We start from the raw sequence: 13,184 nt of genomic DNA on the forward strand, positions 1-13,184 counted from the left end.
TCTACGTATGTTTGGTTTTAGTTATCTGCAAGAGGAAGTAGATATTTTGGATAATATATATATAAATGCAAATGGCGGCCAGAATTAATATTTTGTTGATCAGTATCTACTTCCTCTAGCTGATAATCAAAACCTTACATATGTAGACGGGTACATTAAGATGCAGACCAACTGTTGCGGTGATACCCTCCTCACTGCCAGGTTCAAATTAGTCGCTGTATGTACCTTTATCGGAAAAAAACACCAAATTACTTCATTCATTAGCGCCTACCGTGTTTGATCCAGTTTTACACATTGGACCTTGTATCAAAGGGCAAGTGCAGTCTTAGGAACACACCGGTACCACAATCAAGAGTACTGGTCAATAAACAAAGACGCACGAAGCAATAATAATAGGTATTATTAGACTTAACCTCCACCTTAACCACCACGGTTCTCTCCGTTTGTAGAATGTTTTGCCTTGCAACAGCTTTTTTTGGACTTGGGGAAACTAAACATGAACAGTATGCACATTACCATTTTGAAAATCAGTTTCATCTTGAAGCTCTTTACACTTGCAAAGTTGCATGGATTCCGTTCGGCATTCTGAGGTCAATCTGTGCTAAGCTTATTTTGAATAGAATAGGGAGACACAAATTAATTATTTTGCCCCAAACATTCGTATTTCAATGTCCCAGCATCAACTGAGCTCACTTCAAGTCAAACACAAATATCGTTAGATCTAGATCTACACACTGAACTATTACAACAAAAGTCCAATGGAAAATGTGTATATTTGAAAAATAAGATAATTATGTATCGGTGGCAAACAGCTAACATCGTATCTTTCTTTCTTCTGACTTACATTTCGGTCCTCGCCGCTGCGAGTGCGATGACATTCTCCATGTTTGCAATCTGCGCCGATTCTTGCAAACTTCAACAAAATGTCCTCCTCCAAACTGTGCACAAACTACTTCAGGAATAAATATGATTTCTAGGAATCAATATAACGCAGATTAAGACCAGCAGAAATGAAGACTCCTGGGTCCTGTGTTAGCGTTTAGCAAGGTCATCTTTCCTAGGTCTAAAACAACTTGCTTGACTCTTCGTGTCTGCTGGCAAAACCGTCAAATCGGTGTCACCGTGCACTGCGCATGCTCAAACTAAGCTTAAATACGTAATAAGTTGGATTGAGAAGTGGACCCTGACTAGTGTTATTCGCTCAAAGGAAAACAAATATCAAACAAGGAAGTAAGGGGAGAACTAACGAAATAAAATATAACACTGACAAAATTGACAAGAAGACTTCTTCTTCTTCTTCTTCTTTTTCAAAGCATCCCCCGAACACTAGTTCGCCTGAAGGGATGTTCTTGTCGACTTCCAAATGCGGGGATAGATCAAAATAATTATGTCGGAATAACACTTTGGCATTTGTGGCAGGTTTCACAGTATTGTGTTCAGCAATTTACTATTTACACACTCAAATTCTACAAAATAAATGTTGGCACACAATTCAAAGGACATGTTTTTCCAACAAAGTGAGTTTGTTACAACTAAAAACAGTAATTTTTTTTATAGTCCTGGTCCTTATTTATATCTAAAAACCAGGCGCAAAGCGGCATACCCTGAAAACGCTAAAAAGCAATACGGTCATCCTATGCATGCATATAGCTCATATAGCCAAAACCGTTGAAGATAGAAAGACATTTATTGAACAAAAAATATGCAACACATCATTCTTAACAAGTTTTGTTCTTGTATGTATATCAAAATATTGATCTTCAAATGAATGGTTTGAAAAAATACGACTTCCGGCAGACCTAGACCGTTTTGAAGGAAAAAACCGTGGTTTTTTTCAAACCATTCCATGGCCATCAATATTTTCATATACATGTAAGAACAAAACGTGTTAAGACTGGTGTTGTGCATCTAGTTTGTTCAATAAATGTCTTTCTATCTTCAATGGTTTTGGCTAGATGAGGTAACAAGAGAAGGATATGGGCATTGGAATTACGTCAACATTTCGAGCATTGTCACAGATGAAAAATTATCTGCAGGGTGCTCCTGATTAACAAACCGAGCAAAACTGAAAATTATTGAAGAGAAGACATGTCTGAACAGTTTATAAAGAGACAAGTTTGCAATCATTTGTAAACACCATTATTGTATGGAGGAGTAACTGTTCCCCTACCCCCTAAGAAGGTATTTCTGTCCGTCAACCACGTGAGCGATCGCCACAAATCGAGGCATCACTCGCATTTCAGTTTGGACACACCGGCTGATTGCAAATGCACAGTACGTGTTTCGACACTGAAACGTGACGATTGAGCGTCAAAATAGTTTCTTAAAACAGTCGAAAATGGAGTTAAATGTGACTTCAACACTCAGTGGCGATCGCTAGAGTGGCGATTGTTACTAGACGGACACTAGAAAACCTCAGAAAATGTAATTACTTTGCGATTTTTTTAACTGAAAAACTGTTGCGGTCTTTTTCTGTCGAGCGCGAGCGTCAACGTAAAACAACGTGAGGTCACTTCCTCCCCAAACGGTTAGTTTTTGAATGAAAAGAAAAAAGTGGCGATCGTTACATTGTTTAGACGGACTGGATCGCAACTTCGAAACTCGGGTCACCGTGCGTCGATCAAGGGCAAATTGACCTCGGCAACATTATAACTCACTTCAAGGGTGCACAAACTTGTATTTACAGTATACAAAATTAGGTAAACTTGTGTTTTTGTCCTGTGAAATCACAATTAGTTTCGATGCTCTTGATATCGCTATGCGGACGGACAGATCCGAATCCCCATACATTTTTTTTGCGGAGCTAGTATAAGTTAGAATTTGTGTTATGGATATCGATTGTTGTTGAAAAACAATCATTTCAATGTGTTCTGGCACTCTCAACCACCACAGCATTGATACTTGTGCATGTATGTGTTGGAATTTAGTTCTTTGTTTAGTGATGCTGTGGCAAAAGTAAATTCATCCGTCCGTATTTTGACGATAGTAGTAGTAAGGAAAAGGTATGCCTCAGCCCTTGTTTATTTGCGCAGCTGCGCAGCCGCGCAGCCGTATTTTGATAGAAGGTTATAGGTTAAGGTGCCTGTGTTTAAGTAGTGATAAGGAGATATTGCGCATAAACGGTTTATTGCGTTTTATATTTTGTCATGTGATTTCATGTGCCTGTACCTGTTGCTCGGTACTAATGACCACTCCAGCTGGGGTAATGACAGGATTACTGCCCCCCGGCCTTTTTTTATTGGTGCTTAACGCGGCTGGGTTACTGAGCCGCCTCCTTTCTATTGACAGTAATTGACCCTCCCTCTGTGTTTGATTGCCGGCAGTGGGGTTCACGCACAAGGTTTTGATAGGGTATGTCATAGCCACATAGGTGTTATTTTGTTTTTGTTATTTTGTTGTTGATAGACTATGTAAGAGGTAGGGTTATATGTGTGGTGGGAATAAAATGTAAGTGCAAACACACGCACACACACACACACACACACACACACACACACACACACACCTCCGATCACACACACACACACACACACACACACACACACACACACACACACACACACACACACACACACACACCCACACACACACACACACACACACACATATGCGCACGTTTACACAAGTACTGCCAAACAAGAAGGTACTAAAAAGTCAGACGTAAAGAGTAACAAAACACATAAAACTGCTCACGGTAGCCTTCAAGAATTATACAGACACATAGTTATTAACTTTTCAATATGATCATTTTATTATAAAAAGTGACAACAGTCTTTTGAGTATTAAAAACCAAAAAAATTAACATTTTGCATACACATACATTAAAACAAAAAGCCAAAACATGATTGTCAATGATAATTTTTTTGGTATTCAACACCGTCTTGTTGTTTTACACTTGTCTACTTTAGATGTTTTTTTAAAAAGCCAGGTCCTAGTTTGGTTGTTTGTCTTAAGGACTCCCATAACTTGATGTGGGGTGACTTTTGTATTTTACAATGTTGGGTTATAGTTACCGAGGTCGTTGAAGGTAGACATACCAGCCGGTTCCTGGTAGCAGTTTTCAAACAGATTGCTGCTCTCCGAGTATTTGACAGGTGTGTGAGGTAGTTCGTCTGCTGGTGTTTCTTCTTTTTGTTCTGGGCTCTTCTGACACGTCTGGTGGTGTTTTTTAACTTCTCTAGCTACAACTTCTGTTTGTGTTTTAAGTCGCTTCAACAGCCTTTCTCGGACTTTTGATCAGGCGAGTAAATTCTTTACTGGCCAAGACCACCCCTCTTTGACTTGGTCGCACGTGTCTGTTTTTTTCTGTTTCCTTGGGTGGTGTAATGTCTGATGTGGATTTTCACAAGTTTTCACCACGTTCTGACACTCGCGAAAATGGTTCGTCCCAAAGGAAACATATCAGGTTCGGGTAGCGGTGAGCTAAACAGAGGCTCTTCCTCGTCAAACATCTCTTTTGTCGTTCTCAACAACAACAACAACAAAAGTGTTAAACAACTTTTACTTCTAGGAGACTGTCTTTGTAGACTGTAGTGTAGAGTAGGTGGTGTTGTCTTGTGGCTCGCTCAGGGGATTTAGTAAAAAAAATAAAATTAGACAACACCATCTTTATACATAACCTCCTTACACTATGACATCAGTTACTATTTTTTACAACAACAGCTTTAGACTTGTTGCGTTAACGCATCTTTGAAAAAAGTGCTATGAGCTTACGGTCATTTACACCGGGGTTTTGGGGGTTAAAAATAGAAATGATGTCACGGAGTCTTGTACCTTGACTCTTTTTGATGATGAAATACATTGCAAACAAACCACAAGTAGAACTTAACATCCCCTGTAATACCTGTTCGTTGGTTTTAGAACACAAACCAATGACGCATAAAAAAAACAAATAAAAAAACACCTTCAATGTCTTTGTGATTCGGTTTAAAACCAAAACTATCAAAATATTCAATATTCCCCTGACCAGCATAATACACACCAACCCAATGAGACCCAACCTTATGTGCTGGGTCTGTGTTTATGCCGTAAGACGAGGGGTGAAGTAAATTTATCTCAGAAGGAAGTTGGTCTCTGGTGTAAACACCCATAAACGGCCGTCTTGCCAAGGGGTGTCTTAACAGTAGGCGAGAGATCTCTAGACCATTCATGATGTAAAATCAGTGATAACCTGCCTACTCCGATCAATTTCTAGCAACGAGTCCATTTCTGCATACACAATAACGTGAGCAGGCTCTGTCAGGGGTGCACTAAACTTTAGTTCCAGACGCAAACTCCCACAGCGCATCAGCTCAATCTGGTCTCCACTCAACATTGACGGTGACAGGTCAAATACATACAGCGTATAGCCTCCGGGGTAGTCTTCATAGACAATTCTGTTACCGACGTCACCAACACCCACCCCTGTTCCTGTGGTCAAACTAAAGAAGCTTCCCACATACTGTCTGTTTTCAAAGTCTGGTGTTAGTGGTTTTGCAGGGACTTGTTTTCCATCAACATAGAGGCAGAGAAAATTCAAGTTGTGGGTTTTAAAAGTTGAATGGCTTTTTGGTGTAGCTACCGTTAAACGCAGCGCTTTCTCCCAGTCCTACTACAACGCGTCTTGGTAGCTACCTGAGAAACAAGTTGTCTAAAACAGCACTAAGGTTTCCACGCGGGCTCCCGTAAGATTTCATAACTACTCTTTTTAGAGGGTATTTGGCTGTGGAGCTCTCTAGGGTTTTTGTGTGAGCAAGACTTACAGCTGGATTTAGTTTTGATTTTCTGACAAACAAAGAGGTGTGTGTAATCACCGTTAGGTAAGCAGGGTTTAGTCCGTGGGTCATCACATTAAAACTTTGTCAATACAATACATTTCTTTCTCTCCTACTTTTTGTAGTTCTTCTTTGTAAAAAAAAAACTACCTTGTAGTTCTTCTGCGTGAGCGTCTTTCAGCTTATCGGTTACTGGCGTTGTTTTCAACACACTGCTAACTGTAAATAATTCTTCTGTCCTCGTAGGTAAATAACTTTTTTTTAAAAAGTCACCGTGTTTTACTTAGTCTCACACGATCACCAACCTGTAGCCTACCTTTGGGTGTTTTCTTTGGGGGTTGTCCGTACAAAACTTACCAAACTTCTTCGTTGTTTCTTCGTTAGCGAGGCAAACTTTAACAGGTGCTGTTTTATACTTCTGTGAAACGAATGGTTATACGCGTGTACCAGGTGTTGTAATTCTTCTACATATCTTACACGATTAGTGTGTGTAAAAAAGCGACACATTTTCTCTTTTTAAGGGGCGCTCCCATAACTTGGCGTGGGGCGACTTTCGTATTTAACAATGTTGGGTTATAGTAACCGAGGTCGTTGAAGGTAGACACACCAGCCGGTTCCTGGTAGCAGTTTTCAAACAGATTGCTGCTCTCCGAGTATTTGACAGGTGTGTGAGGTAGTTCGTCTGCTGGTGTTTCTTCTTTTTGTTCTGGACTCTTCTGACACGTCTGGTGGTTTTTTTTAAACTTCTATAGCTACAACTTCTGTTTGTGTTTTAAGTCGCGTCAACAGTCTTTCTCGGACTTTGATCAGGCGAGTAAATTCTTTACTGGCCAAGACCACCCCTCTTTGACTTGGTCGCACGCGTCTGTTCTTTCTGTTTCCTTGGTGAAAACCAAGGAAACATATCAGGTTCGGGTAGCGGTGAGCTAAACAGAGGCTCTTTCTCGTCAAACATCTCTTTTGTCGTTCTCAGCAACAACAACAACAAAAGTGTTAAACATCTTTTACCTCTAGGAGACTGTCTTTGTAGACTGTAGTGTAGAGTAGGCGGTGTTGTCTTGTGGCTCGATCAGGGAATTTAGTAAAAAAAAATTAGCCAACACCATCTTTATATATAACCTCCTTACACTATGACATCAGTTACTATTTTTTACAACAACAGCTTTAGACTTGTTGCGTTAACGCATCTCTAAAAAAGTGTTATGAACTTACGGTCATTTACAACAGGGTTTTGGGGGGTTAAAAAATAGAAATTATGTCACGGAGCCTTGTACCTTGACTCTTTTTGATGATGAAATACATTGCAAACAAACCACAAGTAGAACTTAACATCCCCTGTAATACCTGTTCGTTGGTTTTAGAACACAAACCAATGACGCATAAAAAACAAACACCTTCAATGTCTTTGTGCTTCGGTTTAAAACCAAAACTATCAAAATATTCAATATTCCCCTGACCAGCATAATACACACCAACCCAATGAGACCCAACCTTATGTGCTGGGTCTGTGTTTATGCCGTAAGACGAGGGGTGAAGTACATTTATCTCAGAAGGAAGTTGGTCTCTGGTGTAAACACCCATAAACGACCGTCTTGCCACGGGGTGTCTTAACAGTAGGCGAGAGATCTCTAGTCCATTCATGATGTAAAATCAGTGATAACCTGCCTACTCCGATCATTTTCTAGCAACGAGGCCATTTCTGCATACACAATAAAGTGAACAGGCTCTACCAGGGGTGCACTAAACTTTTAGTCCCAGACGCAAACTCCCACAGTAGTATTCATAGACAATTCTGTTACCGGCGTCACCAACACCCACTCCTGTTCCTGCGGTCAAACTAAAGAAACTTCCCACATACTGTCTGTTTTCAAAAGTCTGGTGTTAGTGGTTTTGCAGGGGCTTGTTTTCCATCAACATAGAGGCAGAGAAAATTCAAGTTGTGGGTTTTAAAAGTTGAATGGTTTTTTTTTGTGTAGCTACCGTTAAACGCAGCGCTCTCTACTAGTCCTACTACAATGCGTGTTGGTGGCTGCCTGAGAAACAAATTGTCTAAAACAGCACTATGGTTTCCACGCGGGGTCCCGTAAGATTTCATAACTACTCTTTTTAGAGGGTATTTGGCTGTGGACCTCTCCAGGGCTTTTGCGTGAACAAGACTTACAGCTGGATTTAGTTTTGCTTTTCTGACAAACAAAGAGGCGTGTGTAACCACCGCTAGGTAAGCAGGGTTAATCCGTGGCTCATCACATTAAAACTTTGTCAATACGATACATTTCTTTCTCTCCTACGTTTTGTAGTTCTTCTTTGTAAAAAAAAAAACTACCTTGTAGTTATTTTGCGTTAGCGTCTTTCAGCTTATCGGTCACTGGAGTTGTTTTCAACACACTGCTAACTTTGTGACTCGCTCAGGGGATTTAGTAAAAAAAAAAAAATTAGACAACACCATCTTTATACATAACCTCCTTACACTATGACATCAGTTACTATTTTTTACAACAACAGCTTTAGACTTGTTGCGTTAACGCATCTTTGAAAAAAGTGCTATGAGCTTACGGTCATTTACACCGGGGTTTTGGGGGTTAAAAATAGAAATGATGTCACGGAGTCTTGTACCTTGACTCTTTTTGATGATGAAATACATTGCAAACAAACCACAAGTAGAACTTAACATCCCCTGTAATACCTGTTCGTTGGTTTTAGAACACAAACCAATGACGCATAAAAAAAACAAATAAAAAAACACCTTCAATGTCTTTGTGATTCGGTTTAAAACCAAAACTATCAAAATATTCAATATTCCCCTGACCAGCATAATACACACCAACCCAATGAGACCCAACCTTATGTGCTGGGTCTGTGTTTATGCCGTAAGACGAGGGGTGAAGTAAATTTATCTCAGAAGGAAGTTGGTCTCTGGTGTAAACACCCATAAACGGCCGTCTTGCCAAGGGGTGTCTTAACAGTAGGCGAGAGATCTCTAGACCATTCATGATGTAAAATCAGTGATAACCTGCCTACTCCGATCAATTTCTAGCAACGAGTCCATTTCTGCATACACAATAACGTGAGCAGGCTCTGTCAGGGGTGCACTAAACTTTAGTTCCAGACGCAAACTCCCACAGCGCATCAGCTCAATCTGGTCTCCACTCAACATTGACGGTGACAGGTCAAATACATACAGCGTATAGCCTCCGGGGTAGTCTTCATAGACAATTCTGTTACCGACGTCACCAACACCCACCCCTGTTCCTGTGGTCAAACTAAAGAAGCTTCCCACATACTGTCTGTTTTCAAAGTCTGGTGTTAGTGGTTTTGCAGGGACTTGTTTTCCATCAACATAGAGGCAGAGAAAATTCAAGTTGTGGGTTTTAAAAGTTGAATGGCTTTTTGGTGTAGCTACCGTTAAACGCAGCGCTTTCTCCCAGTCCTACTACAACGCGTCTTGGTAGCTACCTGAGAAACAAGTTGTCTAAAACAGCACTAAGGTTTCCACGCGGGCTCCCGTAAGATTTCATAACTACTCTTTTTAGAGGGTATTTGGCTGTGGAGCTCTCTAGGGTTTTTGTGTGAGCAAGACTTACAGCTGGATTTAGTTTTGATTTTCTGACAAACAAAGAGGTGTGTGTAATCACCGTTAGGTAAGCAGGGTTTAGTCCGTGGGTCATCACATTAAAACTTTGTCAATACAATACATTTCTTTCTCTCCTACTTTTTGTAGTTCTTCTTTGTAAAAAAAAACTACCTTGTAGTTCTTCTGCGTGAGCGTCTTTCAGCTTATCGGTCACTGGAGTTGTTTTCAACTCACTGCTAACTGTAAATAATTCTTCTGACCACGCAGGTAAATAACCTTTTTTAAAGAGTCATCGTGTTTTACTTAGTCTCACACGATCACCAACCTGTAGCCTACCTTTGGGTGTTTTCTTTTGGGGTTGTCCGTACAAAACTTACCAAACTGTTTCTTTATTAGCGAGGCAAACTTTAACAGGTGCTGTTTTATACTTCTGTGAAACGAATTGCATTTTTAAATGCCTCTTGGACATACTTTAACTTCCCAGGGTACATCTGCTTGGCCAGATGGTTGATCTGTGAAGCATCCCGTGGGTTTTTAAACACCACCAGGTAGTGACTGTTCAAACTGATCGTCCTCTGCTCTTTGTTTTTTCCGAACAGGTTCTGTACAATATACATTACACTCAGATTCCGATGATGACTTTCTTTGGTGAATAGTTGTGTGACCTTGTCGTTTGTCTCACTCATCAAATCATCAATGATGACCAGTCGCCTTTTGACCCCTGTCCACTGTTCCACGTCGGGTAAACCCTCCACAAACGTCACATGTCTCATCTCATTGTAACCAGACTGCCACGCCCCATAACACCAAATCAATTCCTCTGGAGGGGGTGTCATCATAGCTTGTAAGTGATTCAAATATTGTTTGACAAAATGAGTCTTCCCACTCCCTGTGGGACCGGCAATCACACAGGTAAAAGGATGTTTCCACCTTGGATCCATTTTCACATACTAAACTAAGATCCTATCCTTATCTTTATTTATTAGCTCAAAACAAACACACACACAAAACAAAAAACAAAAAAACAAACAAAAAAAAACCCATCTACTTTAAATTTTATATTCAAAACTAACTAGTCATGTTAGTCTTTTTTTTACCATCCAATACACACACACACACACACACACACACACACACACACTCACACACACACACACACACACACACACACACACACTGTGACACACACACTGTCACACACACACACACACACACACACACACACACACACACACTCACACACACACACACACATACACTGTCACACACACACACACACACACACTCACACACACACACACACACATACACTGTCACACACACACACACACACCACACACTCATTCACACACACACACTTTCTCTGCGCTTCGCGGAGCCCTCTCTCTTTAATAGCTATGTAGTTTGGTGTCCTGTCAGGGGGGGTGTCAGAGTAAGGCAATTAAACGGTATCCCTGCGCTTCGCGGAGCCCCGTCTCCGGTAAACCTCCAGAGGGGGTCATTGGGTGCTTACGCCTGAGTTATTGCACCACAGAGACGCAAGACCTAAACATGTTAGAACTTGTTGATTGGTCAGCACCTAAAAATAGAAACGCGTAGTTAGAATACGGCGGTGATGCGGGCAAAGAGGGGTATAAATAAGCTTCTTCTGGGGCTAACTCTTGCGTGTCTCTTCGACTTTACAAGTGGGTGGTGGTGAACAAAAAACTATGGCGACCAACAGCAGCAGCAGCAGTGACGCTGACTCAACACCACAACCAGCCTCAACAGTTTTGGTAAGTTGATTTTGTTTTTGTAAAGATAAAAAAAATAAAGGTAGAGTGTTACTTTTTTTCTCAGACATAGCTTTTTAGAAAAATAAATGTTTTTATGTAAGATGTTTTTTTTATATTGTTTTTTTTTGTAGCTCAGACATAGTTTTTTTTTTATTGCAGCGTAACCAATGCCCGCACTGTGGACAGGTTTTTACACAGACCAAAAACCTTAACGCTCATGTTAACGAAGCCCATAACAAAGCCAGACCTTTTCTCTGTGCTATGTGCGGCAAGTCGTTTAGCAGAAAACACGGCCTTGCTCGTCATGAAAACTCAAACAAAAACTGTCAAGATACCGCGAGTCGGACACCTCCACCACCAGTGCCGACAGGCGGACAGAAAAGAAAAAGTTCGCCTTCACAGGATGCCCCTCCCCCCAAAAAGGGATTAAACAAACGAAGTCTAGAAAAAGAAAAAATCAAAAAGTTACCTTTTGAAGAAAGACAAATGTACGAAAAGCATTGGAATTCTGTTAAAACTCATAAGCGGCCTGGTAAACTTCAGTCAACCTATACCATTCTCTGGAACCCTTGTTCTGATTTCCCTGATTGGGACGAGTCGCTTCTTGATCTGTTCCATGAACAAAACAAGCGCTTCAAAATCAATTTTTCTCACTCTTTTCTTCTCAAAAACAAAGAGTCGGGTGACTTGTCTTTCTTTCACGCCTCAGTCAATAACCACTCTGTCTTACAACGACCGCGCCTGATCAACTCAAAGCAGGACTTTCTTTCTTTTCTCGGTGAAATCAGTGACCATGACATTCTAGAACAAGTTAGACTCGAACGCCCAAACTCTCGGTATGCTGTTCATACCATCATGTCTTCCAGTTTCTATGTCACGCCTTTGACTGACTTTCCTATCGGATGTGCCTGTGGTAGTCTACCTGACTACATCACAAACACACCGTTCTTGCACAAACTCCAAAAAGATGAGAATCAGCATTTTCCTTATACTGATGGTCTGTGTCTCTTTCGCTGTCTTGCTTTGCACAAAGGAGCCTCGCGTCATTCTTTGCAAAAACCCACAAAAACCTTGTTCAAACAGTGGGCCGGACATTCTCCCCCTGTCCACTTTCCGGGGGTCACTTTGTTTCAACTTGAGTCGATTGAATCTGAATTTAAGGTGAACATAGATGTGTTTGAGTTTGACGAGAACCAAACACCTGTCTGTCTCGTTCCTCTGCGTCGTAGCGCTTACAAACATTCTGGCGTTATGCGTCTCTTGCGTTACAAAGACCATTTCATGTACATTTTAGACATTGATAAACTCGGTCATGCGTTGGCTTGTTCCAAATGCGGGAAACTCTGGTCGTCTTTGTTTAAAATGAATCGACATGAACAGACTTGTCAGGGTGAGGGCTCAAAAGAAACCTTGAAAGGCGGGGTTTACTCACCACCTCAAAACATTTTTCAACAGCTACAAAACCACGGTGTTCAGGTAGCCACAGATTTTGTTTTTCCCTACAGAGCGACGTTTGATTTTGAGGTGTTTTTTGACACAGATAACTTGCCACAGACAAAATCGGCTGAGTCTAACTGTACACAGTATACAGCAAAACATATTCCTCTTTCTGTTTCTGTATGCAGTAATGTTCCCCATTTCACAGAACCAACCTGTTTTGTGAGTAAAGGTGACTCTCAAGAACTAGTGGATAGCATGGTTAACTACCTAGAACGTATCTCTGAAGCCTCCTGCGCCCTTCTTTGTGAAGAATTTAAAGATGTGTTTGACCAGTTGACTGAGATCGAAGAGACACAACAACAAGAGACAGATAGCCTCAACATCCCCGTAGAAAGACTCAGACAGAAATTATATGAGTATTTACAAGAACTGCCTGTCGTAGGTTTCAATTCTTCTCGCTACGATCTGAATGTGATCAAACCTTTTCTCATTGAAAAGTTTGTCAAAGACAAAACAGCCCATAACGATCTTCCAAAAGACGAAAGTCAAACAGACCCTGTTTTTGAACCAGATGGTTTTGATACCGTGTGTGAAGAAGAAGAAGAGGAAGAGAAAGAAGAAGAAGAAGAAGACAAAGAAGTTAAA

General features: G+C 40.8%; 1 protein-coding gene across 4 annotated transcripts in view; it reads right to left on the reverse strand.

Annotated features, from left to right (window-relative positions):
- LOC138946890 (sodium channel protein 1 brain-like) overlaps positions 1-1,106 on the reverse strand; it is a 206,328-nt gene extending 205,222 nt beyond the window's left edge. For all 4 annotated transcript variants that reach the window (XR_011449462.1, XR_011449465.1, XM_070318295.1 and 1 more), the window contains exon 1: positions 845-1,106. Coding sequence is in view for 2 of the 4 variants with exons in the window: in XM_070318295.1 (XP_070174396.1) it covers positions 845-885 (41 nt within the window). In the remaining 2 variants the exon portion in view is untranslated. The remainder of the gene's footprint in view (positions 1-844) is intronic.
- Positions 1,107-13,184: the final 12,078 nt, after the last annotated feature.

The sequence above is a fragment of the Littorina saxatilis genome, linkage group LG1 (genome assembly GCF_037325665.1).
Source record: "Littorina saxatilis isolate snail1 linkage group LG1, US_GU_Lsax_2.0, whole genome shotgun sequence".
NCBI classification, from domain to species: domain Eukaryota; kingdom Metazoa; phylum Mollusca; class Gastropoda; order Littorinimorpha; family Littorinidae; genus Littorina; species Littorina saxatilis.